Genomic DNA, 24,050 nt, shown 5'->3' on the forward strand with positions numbered 1-24,050 from the left:
ACCACATCCAATTTGAAATTTTAGAAGTGTCTAGTATTAGCAGATCAGACAATGTACGACATAACTACCTATCTCTTCCTATGAAAAAAGATAATACTACAATGGAGATTTCAGCAGCCAAATGAACCTGCTTAATACCAATCTTTTTTTCCTAATTGCTGTCTTGCAAAAAACACACAGTCCTTCTCAATTCTGCTGTTCACCCAAAGTAAGGAAATAGATATCTAAGGTGAAGTAGCACAACAGAACCAGTTTTTAGAAAAATTACACTATACTGTAAGTGCTGAATTCTTTGAGATGTGAATTTGGCTTTTTTAAAGTCTATTGTAACGCCACATGGATTCCTCTGACAGAGCCATTTTTAACTTCCCTCATATAAGTACATTCAAGTGCATTACTATCCATATTATTTTAGGAGAATATATGCAAGCAACAAGAGTACTCGCGCCTCAGTTTCCCATTTAAAATAACAATCTAAAGCTGGGCTGCTCCAACCATTAAGTGCAAAGAGCAAGCACCAGTGGCAGACAAAAAGTTCCTATTGAATACTTAGAAGATGGATGGAAGTAATTCTGGAGAATGCATAGGTGAGTGAAATACACAGCTACTGATCAAGCTCTATTTATTCAAGATGAGGTTACTGGAAATACTTATGCAATATATAACAAATACATACGCAAACTACATCAGCATCTATTTGAGAAAACTGCAGGATGTTTTGCCATTTCACTGTGGAGCCTAACTTTAAGATAAAAAGTTACACTTTAGACCCTATATAGGAGCTTTTTGCATCTATGATCCCCATGAAAGAAACAGTATTGAAGCAATTAGTGTTAGTTGCAACTTCTTTCCTTGACAAAATCTGAAACAAACTAGTTCCAATATAATGTTGCATTTAAAGCATTTTTTCCAGAAATATTTCAGTTCTTTGAATATGGATGCATTCTCCTCAAGGGAAGAATGTTTTTTGCACCTTATATGTTAATACATTCAATATGAATAAAATACGTGAAGCAGAAGTCATTATTATCCCACAGTAAAATGTTAATTTAGAGTTAAGTTTAAGACAAAGGAGCTGCCTAAATTAAATACATAAACTGATATAATTAAGACACATTTTTATTAGCATGTGTTCTGAACAAAGGGGGTACAAGAGTGTTCACCTGAGATAAAGCTAATATTTTAATATTTCTAAATAGCAATGAGTTTCACTTAAGGAAAGCCACTTGAAGTTTTAAAATATACATTTTACTATTTTACAATATATGCAGTTTAAGTGATTAAGATTGATGCTAAAATAAAATTCCTAACAAAAAAAAAAAAGTCACAGTGTGTATCAATATTGTTAGTTACAAAATTTATGCTACTTCATAACCTTAAAAATTATAACGATTATAAATTTTAAACACCTACTTCTAAAAGTGATCTTTTGAGTACAAGCTTAAGGAGCAATAAACTAAAGCATAAGAATTACCTTATTAAATTTTAAATATATACATGTTCACTGATTTAAAAAATAATCAAGCTTTGGAAAAAAATTACAAAATTTATTATTTTTGCTTGCACTGGTGAAAATAATGAACTATTCTAATATTTTTTCCTAAATTAAATGATCTGTTTCCTGAATATGTAGTGAAAAAAATTTAGAACTGAACTTCACTTAGGATTAATTTAACAGTAATTTAGAACTTCCCAAAAGATGCATTTATAAGGATTTTAAATACACTTTCTGTTACCAACTTAGGTTGATCAGCAGCTTTTCACTCTCAGAATCCTTCAAAAAGGGAAACTCAAAACAGGAAAAAGGCATATATAAAAACAGTAAACACTGACCTCCTGAGGTTCCTACAACAAAAATATTCAAGTAGAAAATCTACACCATTACTTAGCAGCGGCTATTTCTGTAGTTTAGCACACTAACAGCACTTTATTCAGTGTGTAAGGAGCAAATGAAGTAAGCCGTGCTTTTAGCATGCCAAGAGGCAGAAACACTGGAATGTAACAAAGACAGACTCAATTCTACCAGTATAAACATTCAGTCAACATTCAAGAACTGTCAAGACTACACCACAAGAATCAAGATGCTTTTTATATATCCCATGATGCAATAACTGAATTGTCAATGTTAATGCTGATTCAGAACTTTTTTAACTTCACATTATCCCCTTAATTGCTTCTGCAAATATCTGCGCTATATTATTATGCTTTAGGAATACAGTTTATTTCCTTTTCAATATATCATGACATAACTTACTGATACAAAAGACTGCATTGTCAGTACTGTTTATTTCTGCCTTATTTTAATTATTTTCCTTGCTGTTAGACCACATCAGTTCATGTCTGTACAAGCACCTATTAAAATACCGATGTACAAAAGTGGCATCCTAAGCTAATCCCAGGTGAGGTGGCATGGTTTTATTTGGTTAAAGGGGCTTCCTGACATTTAAGAATTTAGATAAATCCAGATTCTAGCTGTTATGCTACAGTATTATTTGGGTAGCTTTTCTATTCCACAGTTCTTGCTATATTTTCAAGGTTTGTTGTTTTTTTCCCCAGAATTTGATTTTAAAGTTTTTTTCATTGACTATTATTCATTTACTTCAGTTGTTAATTAAGAAGGAACTTTGTATTTGCTACCACAGCAATGTAATTTGAAACCAAGTTATCACATGCAATTTGGACCAAATCAAATAAATACAATGCAAATAAATACTAGCATTACTGAACGTACTTCATACAGTACATGTCCAAACTATTCTTCAGGCATAATCCCTTCAAATTTGCAAAGCCAAAAAAAATAAGGATAAAGGGGAGGGGGGGCATGTAAAACATGCACACTATCATGCATTAAAAAAAAAAAAGAAAAGAAAAAAATCAAAACTCTTTAAAAAGCATTTATAAGTTCACACTCACACACCTCAAACTTCAGTGCAATGGGCTAAATCATTCAACAGTCAGAAAAGAACCATGCAAAGAAGAGCAAGTTCTTAAAAAAAAAGAAAAAAAAGAAAAAAAGCAACAACAAACAAACAAAAAACCCCAAACTGTTATCTAGTATCCATTCTGCAATGCAAAGGTGAGAAACTAAATCTACAAAAGGCTGTTATGGCTTAATTTTATCTTGCAGATTAATTATGCAGCACTTGAAAAATGGAAAGGTGTGGCTTCACCTCTGACCAGCAGAGTTAAAAAATCTCTCCATTTTCCTTTATCATCATGGGATACTCTTTAGGCAATCTAAATTATTAAAGACTTGCCACTTTCAGATGGACACAAGATCAAGTGTACCAGTTAGGATTTCACATTCACAGTACATAAGAAAATACACATGGAAGGAAAAGTAAAGGGTTAACTTAACAAGGATTTATTCACAGGAATACATGTAAGTAGAGAAAAAAACACAACAGAAAAACTAAACAAATGAAATGAAGAGGATCCAAACCAACTTTCACCCTGTAGCTTTAAACTTGCACCCTTGTGCATATAACTACATCACAAAGGGCCACCAACATGCGCCAATACAGTGTAGATACCCTGCATTACATCCATTAACTTAAAACATCTCTTTTAAGATCATGCTTTGAACAAAAAGAAAGCATAGAAGGTAATATGTTGAGTGGGAATAAACACAAATATAGCAATCATGTCATCAACTTCTACAATTGTCTTTACGTGCCAACTAACATTTACGCAGCCTTTAACGGGTCTTACCATGTAACTCATTTTTAGAGATTCTGATAAAATCACTAGTATATAACCATGCAGAAAGCACATCACACTGACAGCACAGAGGCAAATATTTTGCACAGCTATATCAGCTTTCCACATTGTGCAGGTTACACACAATACAATATCAATCTTATTCTTAACAGATCCTAAAGGTATTTCAAGGCCTAATTGTTAACTACAGTACTTTATATCTATATTCTTAATGAAAATGAAATCCACAGAATCTTAGAAAGGAATTTTAAATGCAGGGCTATATTGAATTGGTAAACTGCAACACAAAACTGGCGCAACATAGGTAAATGTATACCAATTTCACTCTATGTGATGCAAGCATGCTACTTTTCCACTAATTTAAGATTACTTCTGATCACTATGAGCCAGAACGCATGCCTGAACCTTAAACTGCACGTTAAGAATAATGCCTTACTCTAGAAATTAAATCTAATGAAGTACAATAATCAAATTATATCCACTACTTTAATTCTCTTTTTAATGTAAAAATCAAAATGTCAATCTTTTCCTTTGAAGTGTCCCTCCCCCTACCCCAAAAATGAAGGAGTGACTGACTTGGCAGCTTGCAGGTTGCTTCATTTTTGTCCAAGTTAACCTTTATTCATTTATAATGGGGTTTCTATATTGTACGCTGCAAGTGCCTGATCTTATTACAGACACAAGCTGCATTTTAACAGTACTAACTTCATTTGTGTAGTTCTTCATTAACATGCAAATACCTAGGAATCCCATCAGGCAGGATGAAATAATGTAGAAAACCCTTACTTAAAAAAACATAAAAGAAAAAAAGAAAGCCTTTTACTGTTTGTGACCCCCATTCTTAGGTTTCCTTTATTGTGCGCAAAATAGTTTTCGTCTTTACGTATCCCCTATGGTTCAATTATATGGTTCTTATTTGGTACAATTCCCCACAATATTCCACAATGTGCTGTTTTGTGACTATATTCTTTTTTTTTTCCTTTTTTTTTTTTTCTTCTTCACATCCAGTGCAGAGTTGTAATAGGAGACAGATTTCCACCCACAAAGGCTCCAGATGTTAAAACATTTCCCAACATCGACTTAATACAGTGACGGCAACACCTCCCTCCCGCCCCTCCCAGTAGGGTTGGGATTGTACTGTATTCCCTACTGGTTTACCCTTCCCCCCAGTAAAGGGTAACATTTTCCCTGGGTGCAGAGGCTCCCTCATAGTCTCCCAGACTGAAGGACCTGTAATAAAAAAAGATAAAGATATAATTAAATCTTGCCTTGAAGCCTAACTACCAGATCTGTGCGTAAGTTAAGATATTTTTTGCCTCTTTTAAGGAGTAGTTAAGGTGCTAACCTTTAACTTAAAAACTAATTTTTGTGCCTATATTTTCCCATGCAAGTCTGCTAAGAAAAGAGCCCATTCATAGCAGGGGACTTACTATTCATGAAAAAAACATATGCTTTAAAAAGTCACTGACTTTGAAAAAAATCTCAGGCATTTAAATAATTGTCCATTCAATAATAATAGAGAATTGCACGATTCACTCCCATAATTTCAGTTAAAAAATTCTACTGCAAGTAATCAAATTTATATAAAGAACCAGTGCATAAACTGAAGTCACTTTCTTTTTTTGGATAGTATAAGAACCTATTCATTTATTTCCATATTTAATTTGCTTTACGCAGTGTGCACAGATAATATGTGAAACAAGGTGGTATAATAATATAACTATTATAGAATATCTATCACTGCACTATCACTGTTCTTTGCCAATTCATTCACTGTTCATTCTCTGCGTGTAAGTGTATCAACTCTGAATTGGTGCACAAAATGGTACTTAGCAATAATGAACATATCAACCTCCCCAAACCATCAAGTTCTGCGGTTGCAGTGGAGTTACAGATTAGCATAACATCCTTTATTCAGTGCAAAGATCATCTAGTGTGTGGTTAGGAGTATATTGGACTTCTCATGGCTAAAGAGTATTAACACACTTGCTTTTCTATCCTAGAGGAATATTCCTGCATAGACTGCATCTGTTACTTACTAATTGATGACATGAGGGAGTCTGTGTCTTCAGTATGTTTTGAGGCTGATACTCATCACTTTGCTTATTAAACCTGAACTGACATGCATACCTGCACTTCCAAACGTTATACACTACTGTGTATATTACTCTTTCTCTGTTAAAATAACAAAGTCAGCTACAGCTACCATCATTTAAGTACACTATCATCCCTTTTCTTCCCATCTCATAAGGAAGGAAAGGTTTCTCCATTCAACATATCTGAAAAATGCAGGTCTGATGAATTAATTATGTTTCATATAATGAAATCAGGGAGGAAGTCTGTCATACAGCTCTGCTGAGTATGGAAGATTATGTGCTTACCTCTAATTATGGGACTGCAGCTACAGTGCATGAGATTAAACTCCATAGTAAGCTGCAAGGCGCTCTTTTAAGGGAAGAGGAAACTGGTCAGAGAAATGCCTCCAATTTTCATCCCCAACTTGATTTTTAAATCCATGAAGAATCTATGAATGAGATGGGGGAAGGCAAAATAATCACTAAACAGAAGACACATTATTTACTAGCAGAACATGAAGTAATCCACAAACTACTAGGTTGCACATCTATTCATTTGAATTCACCACATTTGAAATGCTACTAATAAGCAAAAGGAAGCCTAATAATGTCTTTCTTAATTGAAATATTTTTTCTTTTAAGGATAACATAGAATATAGCTATCTACATACATCAGTGTGTATAGACATATCTATATGTACTTCTAATACACAAGGTAACTTAAAACTTTGAGTTAGGCCATTTCAAAATGCTAAACATTTTATCAGTTGACACCATTTACATATGTTTACTGTATTCATGTTTCTTTTTTAAATGTGTAGTATGTTGTGGGAAGAAAGTGGAGACAAAACTGCAGCATTTCACAGAATGAATACCAGTCAATTAGCACAAATACAAAAGCATTTTATGACAACTGTTTTTACCATGGAATGTGTAAGTCAACTGTCACTAAAAATAAAGCTGTTAAAATCTTTGTGTTTTGAAAGAACAGGGATCCACAGTTACCAGCAGATAATAGCTAGGAAAACAGGGGGGAAAATAATCTATAGGTTTCAGTCTGGGCCCTGCAGCATAAAAATGTAACTAGTTAGCTCTGAAAACAGAGGGTTATAAGGCAGATTAAATGTCTCCTCCTAATAGAAAAATAGACCAAGATTTTAAAGTTTTGTTTTTCTTTTTTAAACTCAATGATACTGAATTGTGGAACAGTCTGTCATAAACATATCCTCACAAAAAAGGCAATGTCACAGAATCACAGAATGGTAGGGGTTGAAAGGGACCTCTGGATACCCTCTAGTGCAACCCCCCTGCTAAAGCAGGTTCACTTGAAGCAGGCTGCACAGGATGGTGTCCAGGTGGGTTTTGCATAGCTCCAGAAGACACTCCACAGCCTCTCTGGGCAGCCTGTTCCAGTACCCTGTCAGCCTTGAAGTAAAGAAGATATTCGTCATGTTCAGATGGATTTTCTCGTGTTCCAGTTTGTGCTGGTAGCACCTTGTCCTGCTGCTGGTCATTGCTGAGAAGAGTCTGGCCCCATCTTCTTGATACTATTCCTTTATATATTAATAAGGGTTCTTAGGATCCCCTCTTCTCCAGGCTAAACAGACCCAGGTCTCTCAGCCTTTCGCATTAAGAGAAATGTTCCAGTCCCCTGATAACCTTCGTAGCCCTTGGCTAGACTCTCGAATATTTGTCTTTCTTGAACTGAAGAGCCCAGAGCTGGACAGATTACTCCTGGTGTGGCCTCACTAGGGCACAGTAGAAGGGGAAGACAACCTCCCTTAACCTCCTGGCCATGCTTCTTTTGATGCAGCCCAGGGCACTGTTGGCTTTCTGAACTGCAAGCACACATGGCTGGTTCATGTTGAGCTCATCAGCCAACAACCCAAGTCCTTCTCTTCATGGCTGCTCTCAGTACATTCTCCACACAGTGTTTGTGTTTGGGATTGCCAGGTGCAGGACCTTGCACTTGGCCTTACAGAACTTCATGAAGATGGCATGGACCTACCTCTCAAGCATGCCAGGGTCCCGCTCTGGCCTCTCTTGCCTCGAGCATGCTGACCACACACATAGCTTGGTGTCATCAGCAAACATGCTGAGGGTGCACTTAAACCCACCACCCATGTCATCAACAAAGATGTTGAAGAGCAACAGTCCCAAGACTCATCTCTGAGGAACACCATTCATCACTGATCTCCGCCTGGACATCCAACTGTTGATGGCCATCCACTCCACTGAATGGTCATTCACTGAATCTATCTTTTTCAATTTAGAGACCATGATGTCATGCAGGACAGTGTAAAACACTTTGCACAAGTCCAAATAGATGACAACAGTTGCTCTCCTCTTGTCCACAGATGCTGTGAACCCATTGTAAAAGGTCACCATATTTATCAGGCATGATTTGCCCTTGGTGAAGCCACACTGGCTGCCACCAACCACCTCCTCAATTTTCCCATGCCTTATCAGAGCCTTCAGGAGGATTTGTGCCATGATCTTGCCAGGCATACAGGTGAGACTGACTGGCCTGTAGTTCTGTAACTCTTCCTTTTTCCCCTTTTGGGAAGAAGGGTGATGTTTCCCCTTTTCCCTTCACCAGACTGCCATGGCTTTTCAAATACGATGGAAAGCAGCCTTACAAGTTCATTTGCCAGTTCCCTCAGGACCAATGGAGGTATCTCATTAGGTCCCATGTGCCTGTGCACTTCCAGCTTCCTTAGAACGTCTTGAACTTCCCCTTCTACAGACGGTGAATCTTCATTCTCCCAGTCCCTGCCTTTGCCTTCTGCAGCTTGGGAGGTGTGGTTAGAGCCCTTACTATATAAAGTCTGAGGCAAAAAAGTCACTGACTACCTCATCCTCTTGTATATCCTAGATTATCCCATTTTCTTCTGGAGAGGGCTCATTTTCCCTAGTCTTACCACTCTTGTACCTATAGAAGCTTCTCTTTTTGCATTTGATGTCACTGGCCAGACTTAATGCTATTTGGTCTTTAGCTTTTCCCAGCCTCAGCCCTGATTGCTCATGTAGTTTCTCTGTATTCCTCCCACGCTGCCTGTCCTTGCTCCCACTCTCTGTAGGCTTCCCTTTTTATGTCTGAGTTTGTCCAGCAGCTCCTGCAGGCCTCCTAGAGTTCTTGTATGACTTCTTATCTCTTGGGATACATTGCTACTGAGCTTGGAGGAGGTGATCCTTGAGAACTGACCAGTTTTCTTGGGCTCCTCTTCCCTTCAGAGCTTTATCCCATGGCACTCTTAACTCTCTGAAGAGGCCCTGAAGGCAAGGCAGTCTTCTCTATAACCTTTCAGAGATGACAGAGTATGGTTTTGCAGTAATATCTGCCAGCTTCCCCAGCAGCTATGGGTGCATTCCATTGGGGCCCGTGGATTTGTGGGTGTCCAGTTTCCCTAATGGATCTCCAATCCTCCTAAACCAAGAAAAAGCCTTCCCTTGCTCAAACTTTCTCTTACCTCCAGGGTCTGGGATTCCTGAGGGCCAGTCTTAGCAGTAAAGGCTAAAGAAGGTATTTAGCAACTCCACCTTCTCTGTATCCTTTAGCATCAGGGCACCCACCTCGTTGAACAGTGAGCCCACATTTCCCCAAGTCTTTCTTTTTCTACTGATGTACTTAAATAAGCACTTCTTGTTCTTGGCAACCCTTGCCAGATTTAATCCAAAGTTGGCCTTAGCTTTCCTCGTTGCACCCCTGAATACTCTGACATCGCTATATTTCTCCCAAGTGGTGAGTGCCTTTTTCCATATTCTGTAAACTTCCTTTTTTTTCATTTGTTTTTCCAGAAGGTCCTTACTCAGCCTGTAAGTCTGAGTCTCCTGCTTCCTTTGCTTAATCTCTTACTCACAGGGATGCACCTATCTTGAGCTTGGAGGTAGTGGTGCTTGAATGTATTAACCAGCTCTCTTCGACCCCCCTCTGCCTTCCAGAGTCCTATTGCATGGGATTCCTCCACCATCTCAAGGTCACTGTATTTGAGGATGCCCCCAGCCTTCCCTTTTCCAAACAGTCCTGTTTTTGTATAAGGTTCAGCAGCACACCTTGTTGGCTCCTCTACTGCCTACATCAAAAGTTATCACTACTGCAGGAATCTTTTGGACTGTGTGTTCCTGGATGTGCTGCCTTTCCAACAAGTATCAGGGTGGTTGAAATGCCTTGTGAGAACACCGGGGCCTGGAATTGTGATGCTACTTTCATCTCTCTGTAGAAGGCCTCATTGACTTCCTCTTCCTGATCAGCTATCCTGTAGTAAACACTCACAACAGTGTCACAGGTCCTCATCTTAGGAGGCAGCTAAGTACATTTGTTGCTGCTCTGCTTAGCCTGCTTATGAGCATTGCCCTTTTGGACTCCACTCCTCAAGTCCTTCAGTTTAAAGCATGTCTGACCAAGCTGGCCAGCCTGCTGCCAAAGATTCTCTTGCCACTTCTAGCTAGGAGGATTCCAACCCTCTTAAACAGGTTATAGTAAAAAATATCTTGTTGTCATAAAGGCCAAAACCCTTGTGATGATATCAGTCACCTAGCCAGAAGTTTTAATGCATTATATATCATCTATTTCTGGCTGCCTCCTTTTCTCCAGCTGGTAAAACAGAGGAAGAAATTTCAGCATCCATATTTTCCACTAGCACTCCCAGGGTTTTCATGTCTCTTGATTCTGCCTTGGTTATGACTTGCAGTGTCATTTATGCCCACGTGAAAGAGTAACAAGGAACAGTAGTCTGTGATCTTGACAAGATATGGCACCCTCTTGGCAATGTCACGTATCTTAGGCAGCATACAGCAAGCAGCATGACTGTCAGGCCAGCAGCTGGGAACCTCAGTGCCCTTTAACAGTCACCCTCTAAAAGCACTAGTCATTTCTTTTTATGGTATCCACTGTGTGCTGCTGGTACAGTTTCTCCTTTCAGACCTTGCTCATGGGTGTCTACAGCTGTTAAAGCTTCACAGCTATTTTTGGCTGTGATTCTGGAGAATGGAGACTGAAGTGAAGTCCTGCTCTGGGAGGTCAGCAGGGTCCAAGGTGCCTCATCATCAGTGGTGTCTGCCACAGGAACATGGTTATGAAATTACCTATCTCTGTCTTGGTGTCCCTAATACTGTGCAGTCAATGTTAAGGTCAAAGTTATAGTTTTCTTAAGTAGGATGTAGTGATAATGATATTGCAGTGTCACTAGTTAACTAACTGCTTTTACCACTGAAAGAGATCTTCAGGAAGCAGGCTCAGCTCTTCCCTAACCCATGGAGACAGATGAGCCAGTTGCTGAGATACTAATGAAAATTTAAGAATGTTCTATTTTGACAAAAGGGACATTTTTAAAAATCATCTTCCAGTAAAGTTTTAGCAAGTGAACTTCAGCTATGGTCTTCAGATACCCCACTTTTATAAAAACCTATTTCAACACTGGCAACTCAATCTAACCCATGGTCTTAGAAGTGGTATTTTTCTTTTTTAGGTCTAGTGCTAAAAACAAACACTGGACAATCCAGCTTTTTATCCATTGTTGCTGAAAGGCATAATTGTTGCTGGAAAAACATTCACCTGGACTACAACAATCAAATAGTCAGGAGGAAGTAATCTAAAACCTATGCACACCATCACTTGAAGAAAGCTTTGTCTCCGTTCTTGCAGGGCAAAAAGCACAAAAGAATACACCTTAAAAAGCAAGAATGTCCTCATGCCAAGTGACCAGGAACAATCCACACACCTAGCTTGTAAAGAATCTGAAACAGGGGAGACTAACTTAGTGAAGCCAAAGGAGCAGTGCAGAGACACACAAAGAGTGCTTTGAACAGTTGTCACAGACAGCACAATGAACTTTCTTCTAAGCTTGTAAATACCTGCTGTTTCCTTCTGCTGATGGTAAAATGCTCAGATCTGTGCTCTTTCTGGACCTGATATTCTTTCAAAGACCAGTTATTTGAGAGGCTAACTAGTACATGGAGATTTCTGTCTCTGCAGTTCTAGCTTTTGTTCTGTTGCTCACACATGGCATTATTTGAAGCAAGAGTGTCAATACTGCCCCACGATTCTAATGAGTACTTAGGAAGATGCTCTGGTTTTGCTTTAAGAGGTGTAGTATGAGTTCTTGACATACACCCTTCCTCAAAGTGGGTATTTCACTTTACAACTTATAAGAGGAGCCACACTTCTGAATAGTAACAGAAGGTAAGGAAAAAAAAAAAGTCTGGAAGAAACAAAGGTGTGTAAGAAAATACAGGTAAAAAAAAAAAAGAAAAAAAAAAAAGTCAGTCAAGATTTTTATGCTGTTTTCTCTGAAAATTTATGATCTAGCGAAGATGTCTCTGTGACCATAAATGCAGTAAGTGCTAATAGTGGAAAGAGAAAGCAAGAAAAAAACAGAGGATACAAAACAACCACCACTAAGATATAATGTTGTATTAGAAACCTTACCTTACAGAACATGTCTCGGAGATCATCTTTTGGGCTAATCCACGATGCAACAGCATCACAAAAAAAAATAAAGTCCTATAAGATTAAATAATCACATAGGTTAGAAACTGCAACTTATAGGTCTGAAAACAGCACTCGGTCTTTATTCTGTGAACTACCCAGGGTCCCTGATCCTGATTCAAAACCGCTTTTTTTAATGTATTTATTTTCCAGATAATTCAGGCAATAAAGACAAGTACAACTAAGGAGAAACAGCACAACTAAATACAACTAGGAAGAGAAATAGATGAGTGTAGAAATAGCTTTGTTTAGTCAGGTTTTTGATTAAATAAAACCTCATTTAAAAACAACCAAGACAACTCTTCCTTCCCACACGACTTGTCTAATGGGAATTCTTTTAGTACACTGCCACATTCCATAACTATTGTTTTATATCTTGAATGCAAGGAAAAATCAGCCACTGTGAGTAGAGAAAATACTGCACTGAGAGACAATTTCATATTTGCAAGGTGTCCAGATCATACACAAATGAAGTTCAAGAACCAATCACCAAAAGAACAAGCAGCAAACTCAAGATCATGGTTGCAACACTCTCTCTTACCCATTTCCAGTTTGGAAAAAAACCCTGTTGTACTTATTTAATCAGAGCCTGAAGTTTTTTCTGGGACACACAATGTTTATAATACAGGATCAAAACCAAAGCCACCCCACAATCCCTATACTTGGTTCATCTGCTGTCATGTATTACTCCCTACCACAGGATTAAGACAGCAATCTTTAATCATTAAATTGATAATGCATTTTTGGGGAAGAACTGAGGATAACTACAGAGAAGGAGAGATGAGATAATGAATAGTGTCCTTAATTATCCCCTCCCTTTAAGTTAAGTGAAAGAACAAATGGACAGAAGAGAGAAATATTAAGCACAGAATATGGCATGACTGAAATGAACCGCAAATTTCAAAACAAGGTAGAGGCTCAATTCTTGTATTTCAGGAAGAATTCCAGGCAGAGGAGAAGGAAAAGCACCATAGTTTTCCTCTTGGAAAATATTACATTGGTACAACTTTGGTTTGGTGAGTGGAGTCTAAAAAGCAAGTCATACTCTACTCTTCTGATATAACCTTTATTTTAAAGAGGTGTGGGTTCTTTGTGAATTTGACTGTTTAAACAATATAAAGTTGAAACAGAATCTTCCTACCCCAGTTTTAAAAATGAAAGTGTTTAATCTTTTTGTTCTGTTTCTTGGTTTAAAAGTCTAGGTTATACCTGGAACACAGATTTAAGTATGTCAACTTTTGCTATGTATTTTCATACAGATCCTGACCACAAACAGGCAGAAGTATCAAAATACACTTATTTAATCTAAGTAATTGTTCACATATTCTTCATACGTAAAAGACAAACCTGAATCAGCAATACTCCTCTTCCCCTCCCACCCCTCCCCTTCCTCCTTCCCTAGCTGATAATTACTGAAGCATCATGATATGTATCATTTGCAGAATAAAATATTTTGGCCTTCTTAATCTCAAAATCAAGCTTCATCATGTACTACAGGGAATCACATCAAGCTAAACTTTTTCATGCTCCATATACATCTTTCACTAAGTTTCATTTGCGTAAAGAAAATAAATTAAGGTCTATTCATGTTTCTTACTTGGACTACTCCACTGGGATTGACTGAGATCATGGTGCATATCCCACGGAACGCTGAATCCTTTTCCTCATTGTCTCTTATGTTTCGCAGAGAGGTGCACCTAGCAAGTTGGAGATCAAAACTTAGCTAGCTCTTACTTTTTCTTCAATCAAGTCAGAACTACGTGACAGTATTTGATGGAATAAGTCACACCAACAGAGTTATCTGAAGAACTACTTTTAGTACTTATAAAAACACTTGTTGCACAGTCTTTGCTAGCACATTTCCACTAGACATCATTCTCTAAAATCGTGTACTCCTGTTCCAATACATAGAGTTAGAAAGTGTGACCTATATTCCATTAAATACAAAAGAAACATGTATCTGAAATATTTATAGAAACTGTCATTATTAGAAGCAGAACATACAGTACTATCACGGTATGAATTATGTCAGATACCACTTACAGAACAGTTATTTAACTTTTACAGCAGCAAGCAAGCTATTTTATACATAACAACTATATAAACATATATTCCTTACAGCAATTCAAGCCTCAGACTGTATTTTTATTAAAGTAATGCATGGTTTATATTTTACAGTATTTGCATGCATTGTATTATCATTCTGGTGGATTTTACAATGGTCTTTCATAGTCAAGCTTAACACAGCAAGCATGTGACAATCTTATCCCATGCATAAATTAGTCATTAGCCACAACATAAAGAATACATGACGGTGCTACTAAAAACTCACAAACCTGATAGGACAAGATTAGTCACATGGTTGGCAATGATTAAGGATTGAGATTTTGTAACCAACTGAAAATATATCTAAAAGTGAGATAGAGAGAAGAAAGAAAGAAAGAAAGAGAGTGAAGAAAAATGAATTAAAAAAAAAAAGATTGAATAATACACACCAGGGTCTTATAAACTGCTGTAGCATGGGGGCCACCTCTTGAGGACAAACGTAACCAAGACGACCAATTGTTATTGCTAAGGTAACGCAATCACGGTTATACACCACCAAACGCCAACCAAGACATGAGCAAATGAGGGGGGAGGAGAAAAAATAAAGAAAAAACAACAAATAACTCAGAAACAGAAACCAACAGAATCTGTGTATGATAATAAACATAAGATTTCACCAGTGCTGTTTATTACCACCCCCTAATTAAGAGGCAGCAACATATATGGTATACTCTCCAGGGTAAAAGAAAAATTAAAGAAGTAAATGAGAGAACACCAAAAACACAATTTAAACCCCAAAGGCTTTCTGATGTAAGCAGTGATTCTGCCCTCTTCGATGTAATCTTACACTGAATTTACCTATCACACACATGGAAGTTTTTATTCAAATAACTTTATTCAAATACTATTATAGATACTCTATAAAAATAAATTAGCCAATTTCACTTATATTATCAAATATTCTATGTTATTTTTTCAATATGTAGAATTCAAGATTTTAACAGATTTACTCTACCAGTAAAAATAGATTTATGAATACTTTTACATAGAAAATACTGTGGTCTACCTAGAATTGCTAAATGCATGAAACAGTTCTTAAGGAGCACCAAGTGTATTGTCTTCATAATCTTGTAGAGAATTTAATTCAAAATTGTTGCTATCTCAAAGTAACTGACTATGGAATATTACTTCATTTATTCTAATATGTCTCCTGTTCACAAAAGGCTTCCTCATGGAAGTCATACAAGAATCTGACTTTTGATACCAAGGCGTAAGGGACACATGAAAAGCAAAATTGCTTTATCACATGATTAGGCAGCTTGGTCCTTTGTTCTGAGGGACAGACTGAAGAAAATACCATCATTCAAATGTGTTTTAATGGTGTTTGCTCAGCTCACGAAAGATTAATTTTCAGAAAAAGGAGAGGGTGGGGAAATAATGTATCAGGATTACTTGAAGCAAAGTACATAAATAATACTAAAATCCAGCAGATTTATATGAAGCAAAGAAAGGAAACCTATGTTTAAGGGACATACTATGCAACACTCTAATTAACAGGCATTTGTGAACAGTTTCATGAAACATGCAATAAAGCAGATGATGTTTTCTCCAGTGAAAGTTTGGTGTAGGATATACCAACAGTTTGAAATATACTCTTTCCATGAAAGCTGCAGCTCACTGGCAATATACTGTTTTGTGATGATATCACTATTTCAATATTAAGTGTCTCTAGTTTCTGGCAGATCTAAGAAAATTGCATTTCAAATGTTACTTTCACATGACATGCACTTCAGGTTTTATCTGTGAATTCTCACAGCTACAGTCTGTAAAAGAGATAGTAATTTTTGTCAAAGCTCAACTTTTTGGCATGTGCTGGTTATTTTCTACGCAATTGATTTTAATTAAGGTCATCTCATATCCATGGAGAAGTGTCTCTAACTCATTATGTAGCAAGCTGAAGTAGAAAACAGTAATATTCTTGCACATACTAGCGTTATGCAGCACAATATCCCACAACAAACTTACAATACATCACACTCAACATTTATTTGCAGTTATGCATCCACATTTAAAGTAAATATTAAGAGAATTAAAAAAAAAAAGAAGGTCATTGTTTGGATGCTTCCAAAAATTCTCTAACAAGGATGGAAGCAAACATTTAAGTACTGGATGCCTCTCAGTTACAAGTATTACACATCCATCAGTGCACACGAAAAGGGTCAGGGTAGGAGCAGGGGGAAAGAAAATTTATATAGCTAAACTGTTCCATGACATATTTCACAAGTAGGTATTTGCTCTGAAATTATTTTTTTGACTGGTACCTATAATATGCCAGACAACTATGTAATTTTTCCTTCAAGTTCACCTTCCATACTAAATGGGGAGAGGAAGGGGGACAGAGAAATGCAGCTTTTAAGTTTTGAGAAGACCAGAAAAATCTCTCTCTTGCTTAGTTCAAACAATAAAACTCTATCACTCTATCTGGGTAACCTTCAGTCATGTCAGGTGTAATGACTAAACCATAATATTCTTACGAGACATTTAGTTTTCAAACATTAACAGAAATAAAATTAAAAAAATTCTCAGTTAGTAAAACAGTAAAACAGAAACCTGTCAAATTATTAATAAAGTTTTGCTTAAGTATGGAAGGTGCTCTTCGTACCAGAACATGCTCTCTATAAATGCAAAAGAAACAAGCCTCAGACATTCCAATTCAGTAAGGCATTTGGGAATTGCTCCCAATTTTGGAGGCAAATCTGTGGGCCAGAATCTAAAGCATACATGCCACTGTTATAAATTTTTTCAGAAATTCGTTATTAAGTGTCCAGATAATAGAAGTTATATATAACTTCATTTATTCTGTGGTAAAACTGCCATCACAGATCTAGATTTTTGTGCATGATATTGTGATTTTTATCTTCAAAATAGAAGTGCATTTTTTTGTAATTCAAATGATTCATTATTAGTTTTATACATGCCAATTCCATCTTTTTGAAACACTGGACATACAAATACACATGTGTAAGGACATGCATATATTAAAATCAATGTGAGCTAAGTATTTAAGTGTTACTGCATACATTTGTCATATTCAATACCTATATAAAAGTTGAAGAATACTTATTTAAACAGATGGCAAATAAATATAAAAACTTTATAAAAGTCAGAAAGCAATAACTTTAAGAATTTAGATACTTGATAAATGGTTTGCTTCAAGACTGAGACTTGTAAGAGCTTCTGCAAAACAGAGTTGCTTTTACTTATAAAACCAAAATGCATAACCATGTAAGTTCTGGTGTGGTTCCCCTATACAATTTTGAAAATAATTCTTAAAAAATCTCTAAATCCCTTCACTATGTATGGTTCAGTTTTTGGGTACCTGTGTTCTCTAACAACGTCTTTGGTGTGTTGGGTCTGTTAATTATTTCTACAAGCTGGTGCAACACCATTGGAATATAAGGCTGCATCTCTATACCTGAAACAGGTAAAAAAAACAAAAAAAAAACCATTTTCAGATTAAAATTATCATTAATACACATAAACGAAATAGATTTGGCACACTGAAGTTACTATTAAGGAGAAGAATTTCACACTTAAATTACATTTTAGTTTGAAAGTATTACTAAAAAACCAAAACCCCCAAAAACCAAAAAACTCACAACCACCCAGAAAAAGCATGCTCAATGTATAGAGACTCAAAGGGAAAGAAAAAAAACAAAACCAAATCACTTACCCATTTGGATGGAGATTTCTCCAATTGCCCAGGTGGCATTGTTACACACAGAAATAAATTCAGGGTTTAGGTTGGTTCCCAAAATTGGCATGAAATCAGCTAGAAAGAACAACATTTTAAAATCTCATCACACAATACAACAATCTTGTTCCATAAATGCAAGATCATGGGGAAGAAAAGAAAAAAAGGGTTTTAAATAAATTATGGGAGCCTATATATGCTTGGGAAATGTTATACATGAATTAACAAGAGCTATATTTCTGCTGCATATCAGCTAAACCTGGATTTTAGAACCTAAGGAGATCAACGCAAATCCTGTCAAAATTATGATTTTACAACATTTCTAGTAGGCTTTACTTTTATGTAACTCTAGAAATATTCTTCTCTCTTTCCCTTGCTGGGGCAGAGGAAGAGAGGGAAAGGAGGGAAATGAAAAAAAAAAAAACCAAAACCAAACACATAAAAGTACTTGTAGCTTTGTAACATAGTAGAATAACCCTCAAGTACATGGATGTATTCATACTTGGATGTATTAGTACATTCAAGAATTTACTATAGCAAGCAACTGTTCTAATTGAGGTCTAAGAATATCTGGTTTGCTTTGTTCTAGCACAACAGGTAATTCATTACATCATTAAAATCAAGGGCAAAAATTAACTCCTGCATTGTCTACAAAAATAAGAACAAGTCTTTTGAACACACAGTTCAAAAGAGGAAAGACACCCTTGCTGATAAAGGAAAATGAAAACTTGAGCACCATAAGGCAACCCACAGAACAGAGAGCTTAAAAATTACTAAACCACCCTCTCATAACTTTGTAGAACAAGTTCATGGTTTAATATTTAAAAGAAACATACCGATGCAAGGCTTAACATGCTGAAAACAGGCCTTTGTCAGATCCCCTAACAATGCAAACGAACTCTGCCGTACTTCAGGCATTTTATCCTAAAGAGAGGGAAAAAAAAAAATTAAAATTCCAGAAGTGTTTCTGACTCTCTTAAGAAAGCAAATCCCTGCATCAAACAGGTTAGTTATCTTACCTGCATGCATTGGTACATTAGTGTCAGGATATTGCTGCGAGCCACTAGCTGTTCAATGTTGCCTCCAAGTCCTTCAGCTAAACCACTGAGTAAATCAAGAGCCACAATCATGAAATCTTTATCTGGAGCCTCATATTGGTCTGGCTGAGCATTATGCAACTGCAACAAAGTACACATTTTTACAATTAGTATTAGATGTTCTCTTGAGTATGCTTAAAAAAAAAAAGTTTCAGAATTGCAGCCTCATTTCAACGGTTATATTCAATGGTTATAGTACAAATCTCCCTGCAAACCCGTAACTTTACATAGTTGATACATTGGCTTAATGAGATATTCTGGAAACACTGAAATATCAATAGTAAAATACCATGGCTTGTGCAAGGGTCTTCTGCACTAGATTTACACAACGCTGGTATACAGGTTCACAGTATGGAAGAAAGCCAGATTGCAAGGCAGTAGCAACTGACGACAGGCACTGGAAAAAAAAAGATAAAAGCATTTTCAGTATAACCACATGTAACTCAAAACATAACCCAGAAAGGCAGTATCAATTTGCTGACCCTTCAAGTCAAGTAGTAAATTGCTGCTCTCTCAGCAGCATCATCTTGAAGGCAGCCAAGAAAGTGAATACAAAACCTGTTACAATAATTCAGCCACCACTTACATTAAAGCTTCACTATCTTGAGTATATACAAGCTTTAATATTACCTAGGAGATATGAAACCGATTTTTCTAGAGGTGCTTTCCTGCATCTCACTCAGAAGTACAGAGAACAGACTACATGATCTGGATCTTAGGTTTGCCTGACAGTAGTTTTAATGGAGGAATAAAGTGAGAAGCAAGGATAGAAAAGACAAAAATCCAACTTTTTTTCTTTTTTTCTAAAAGTATCCCAGAGGAAACACTTCCAAATGGCAGAAAAAAAAATATCTCTGCTGAACCTAATGATATTTCCTTAATCACAAAATTTTCCTACTAAAGTCAGAATATTTTCTCTGTAATGGTACAGTGTCAATTTTTACAGTCACACTTCCTAGTGGGAGCATCTTTAGTAGGACATGTAATTCCTAAAATAAGTTGATAAAACATATTAAAATTTTAGCATTTACCTCTAACAAAGGGAAGAGATCTTTATCCTCATCCTTCAACATGTTCCACTTCTGGATCAATGGAGGCATTAGCATCTGAATATATTCCTGTTTAGGATGAAAATGCACCAGCTGCTGAAACCACTGCATACAATTTCATTTCACAGCCAGAAAACAGCTATTAAGAACTGATATTTATTCTACTTTTTCTGAAAAAATAAAATCCTGGCATACTGCCACCTGCTTTCCTCAGCCATTTTCCATTGCCCTGGTGCTATCCCCTTCCAATTCCTGAAATTTCTTTCTCAAGCAACTAACAATCCACAAAGAAAGTTATTTCCTGTGCTGCTAGATGTGCAAATTCATCCCTCCTCCAAAAAGCTGCCACTGCACAGCCAGAAGGACTGGCAAGGCATCCCCATACAGCTGTTGCTCCCAGAAGGTATCTAAAGAGCCAACTGATGCTGGCAGCTAATACTGTGTCCAAAGATATAAAACTCGAATTTACTGAAGAAAGTCCCACCTTCCCCAGGAGCTCTCATTTAGCTTTCTCCTGGTTCTGACACACTAACTCCTTGGCCAGGGTCAGAGAGAGACTGAAATAGAAGTCCCTTGATGGTGTGAGGGTCTCAGATGGCAAGTAAAGTGTCATGGAGAAAACTCTGATTAATTAGTTTTATTCTAGTGGGTCTAAGACATGTGAAGCACTACAGAGGAATAAAACATGTTTCAATAAGCATTCTCAAGTGATGCACATATGTGACATGTGTGGATATTCTATTAATATGTACAAACAAAAAAAAACCCAAACCACTTTTATTTGCCTGTGTGCTATCTATGCTTTGTTCCAAGGATTCTGTTTTTTGTGTATAAAATGAATGCCAGTCTGACTGTCAGATAAAACAATTTCTAGTGATGATGTGCTCCAGTACATGGGAAAGAGAAACACAGAGCAGCTTAGATATACCTTCAATCACCACAAAAAAAACCCCAAAACCAACAAAAAACAAACAAAAAAACCCCCAACCCAAAAAACAGAAAAAAATGTGGTCACTAGGAATTAAAACACACATCCCACTAAAGTACTATTTCCCCATTTCATATTGATATTGATATATGTATCTCCTCTGAGCTGAAGAATTCTGAACAAGAGAAAACAATCTCACAATGAGAATCATGTTTCACAAGCCACCTCATACACAATTTATTAAAAATAGCAACTATTTGTGTAGTGGGAATAGTACATGCAGTCTCTGTATTTTACCTGTAAGTATTAAGTATTACTGAAACCTAAACAGAAAGATCAGTGTTAACATGTAAAGTACACTACAAGAAACAGTGAACCAGTTTTTCAGTTGTAGTGAGTGCTTCCACAAAAGCATTTGGTATACTCACTGGTTTATTTAGATGGTGTCCTACAGAATCTGCTAAAGTTCCTATGGCATCATAAAGAATGAGCAAGTTTTTATGCTGGTATTTACTAAATGCAAAGACCAAAGTGTCAAGTATATACGCGAGATAGGGAACAAGCTCTGTACAAGCCTCCTCTTCTAGAGTAGCAAAGGCACTGAGGGACAGAAAAAAAAAAAACAAAAAACAGGTCGGTTAGTATCGTGGAAAAAATAAAACAAGATGACCCCAAAATGCTACTAATTTCTGATTAAACATAAAACTGTATTTAGTACTCAAATTCACCCAAGATATTTTTTCAAAATGGCATTACTGTAATAATTGTGATTTTTTGAATGAACATTTAAGGACTCAGATCCTTCATTATGATGAACAAATTAAGAAAATATTTCCACAAAACCCATTGTTTATACTCAGGAAGCTGCTACTGAGGAAAGCACTACTGTACACAAGCTACAATATATTTAAAATAGCAGGAACCATAGCAAAAGATTTTCATTTAAGTTAAGGATGTCATACTATCTTTACTGTATGCTGTAGCTGCACCTAGGATCCCCAGTGCCACTGTACTCTCAGCAGCCCATTACATAAAGAAACAGATACATGTAAAACTAAAAGCATATAGAGATGATGAACAGTTTTAGGCAGCTTTAGTCAAAGCATACATTATGGCAACATACAATCTTTTCAGGTTGTCTGTCAGATGCTTGAACATCAGCATTAAAAATAATCACTCAAAACAAAAAATCCCACCCCACACACCAGACATGCTGCTTCAAAGAAACATCAATGAATGGAAAAAATTGAGCTGTTGAAGATTTACTGGCCTAGCTTGTGTCAACAAGATTATTATTAGCCTGTCCATGCACTAAAAATGCATGCATCACCCCATGAGGTGAACAATTCCCTACTAGTGTGTTACCAAATACAGAAATGCTTATTTTCATAACACAAATACAACTGTGAACCTTAAGTGGCTAGCATTTTTATTTATTATTTTTTAATAATATTATAAAGCATTATTTCCTAAAGGTATACAATGTGAGTAGGGAAATGTGTTTCAGTAATATGTTTTCCTTTTATGTGTCACTAAAGGAGCAACTAAAGGAGCAGTTTCTCAGTAACACAGAAATTAATGTTAAATATCTGCTATGATACACAATTCATTGATGCAAACATACAGTATCCTGACCAGTCTTCAATTTGGTAGATATTGACAATCTGTGAAACCATTTATTGTAGGGATGCAGCTTTCTGCTCCTCTCTAAGAAGGAACGCTGCATTTTCTTGCCATTTAGAAAGCTACTATGTTTAGACTTGTAACAGTTCTACATTTTCCCTGCAGCTTCCCAGACAGTTTATTTTTTAGCTGCAACAATAATTTTAATAAATCCCTGCTATAAAGAAAGGATTTTGAAATGTGCTATAGATCTAAAGTGTAACTTAAAAAAAAAAAAAAGACTTATTAATAGTTTTAATTTTTCCATCTTATCTCTTTTGTATGACTTTAACAGTTTTCATTGCCTCTTGCACTTCCCTTCGTAAGAACTACATGGGGTTTTTTAAAAACAGCAATGCAGCTGTCTTCAACTACATGCATATTTCAACCATGTTTTAGACAAAGAAAGTATGAACAGAAGTGTGGGAGTTCTACTTATTGGTGATTTTATGTGGGGCAGGGTGTGTGTGTTTTTGTTGTTTGGAGGTTTTCTTACAGAATCTGTAACTATTTTTTTCCTTGGATCTGAAAATGTCTGAGCCAAGTAGTCTTGTATAATCATTTTTCTGTCTGTTCAGGAACAGAAAACTATCACCATGAAAAGACAGAATGGAGCAGACTTTAAAGTCCAAGCAATTTGCTAGTCCAGTGTTTTAAAAGGTTTAGAGATAAAAAGGGAACAGTGTTTCCTTCTATCTTCCTCAATTTCATTAAACTAATTGTCTCTGTTCTCAGGTAAAGATACATCTACCCCCTTTGTAAAAATCAAAGCACAGAAACTCTGATCCCAGACTTGTACCCCTGGACAAGGGTCCTGATCTTTGGGGGTGGAATGTAATAATAATAACAACAACAAGAAATTTGCATGTATCAAGTGTTAAGAATCCAATCAAAAGCATATCTAGCTGCTTTCTTGGCAGTCTACTGCCCCACACTACTTACAGTCCTGCCCCACACAAACCGACAAAAACTTTATTTAACAAGCTCTCTGCACAAGAGGTCCACCCATTCTCACTCCATTAATGGTGTGTTCATTAATGAAGCCGTTAATTAATTTATTTTGGTAAAAAAAAAAGTATCAGCAGACAAGGGAGAGAAGGCAATTTTGTCTCCCAGGATCTCCCTTCAAGAAAATGAGAATATCCCTTGAAATAATAATAACTAAAATGTTTGGTAATCCTAATTTATAAACAACCTCAGTAATCCAATTACATGATAGTTTTCCATTACAA

At 36.5% G+C, this 24,050-nt stretch overlaps 1 protein-coding gene across 4 annotated transcripts in view; it reads right to left on the reverse strand.

The window, feature by feature from the left end:
- Positions 1-753: 753 nt before the first annotated feature.
- Positions 754-24,050, reverse strand: part of TNPO1 (transportin 1) — an 82,297-nt gene continuing 59,000 nt past the window's right edge. For all 4 annotated transcript variants that reach the window (XM_071731704.1, XM_071731703.1, XM_071731706.1 and 1 more), the window contains 12 exons: positions 21,585-21,756; positions 20,211-20,297; positions 19,469-19,576; positions 19,102-19,260; positions 18,919-19,006; positions 18,062-18,160; positions 17,708-17,803; positions 14,778-14,853; positions 13,880-13,979; positions 12,223-12,297; positions 6,102-6,244; positions 754-4,950 (listed from right to left, as the gene is read on the reverse strand). In XM_071731704.1, the coding sequence (XP_071587805.1) occupies positions 6,137-6,244; positions 12,223-12,297; positions 13,880-13,979; positions 14,778-14,853; positions 17,708-17,803; positions 18,062-18,160; positions 18,919-19,006; positions 19,102-19,260; positions 19,469-19,576; positions 20,211-20,297; positions 21,585-21,756 (1,168 nt within the window). In that variant the 3' untranslated portion in view covers positions 754-4,950; positions 6,102-6,136. The remainder of the gene's footprint in view (positions 4,951-6,101; positions 6,245-12,222; positions 12,298-13,879; positions 13,980-14,777; positions 14,854-17,707; positions 17,804-18,061; positions 18,161-18,918; positions 19,007-19,101; positions 19,261-19,468; positions 19,577-20,210; positions 20,298-21,584; positions 21,757-24,050) is intronic.

This window comes from Heliangelus exortis, chromosome Z (assembly GCF_036169615.1).
Source record: "Heliangelus exortis chromosome Z, bHelExo1.hap1, whole genome shotgun sequence".
Taxonomy (NCBI): domain Eukaryota; kingdom Metazoa; phylum Chordata; class Aves; order Apodiformes; family Trochilidae; genus Heliangelus; species Heliangelus exortis.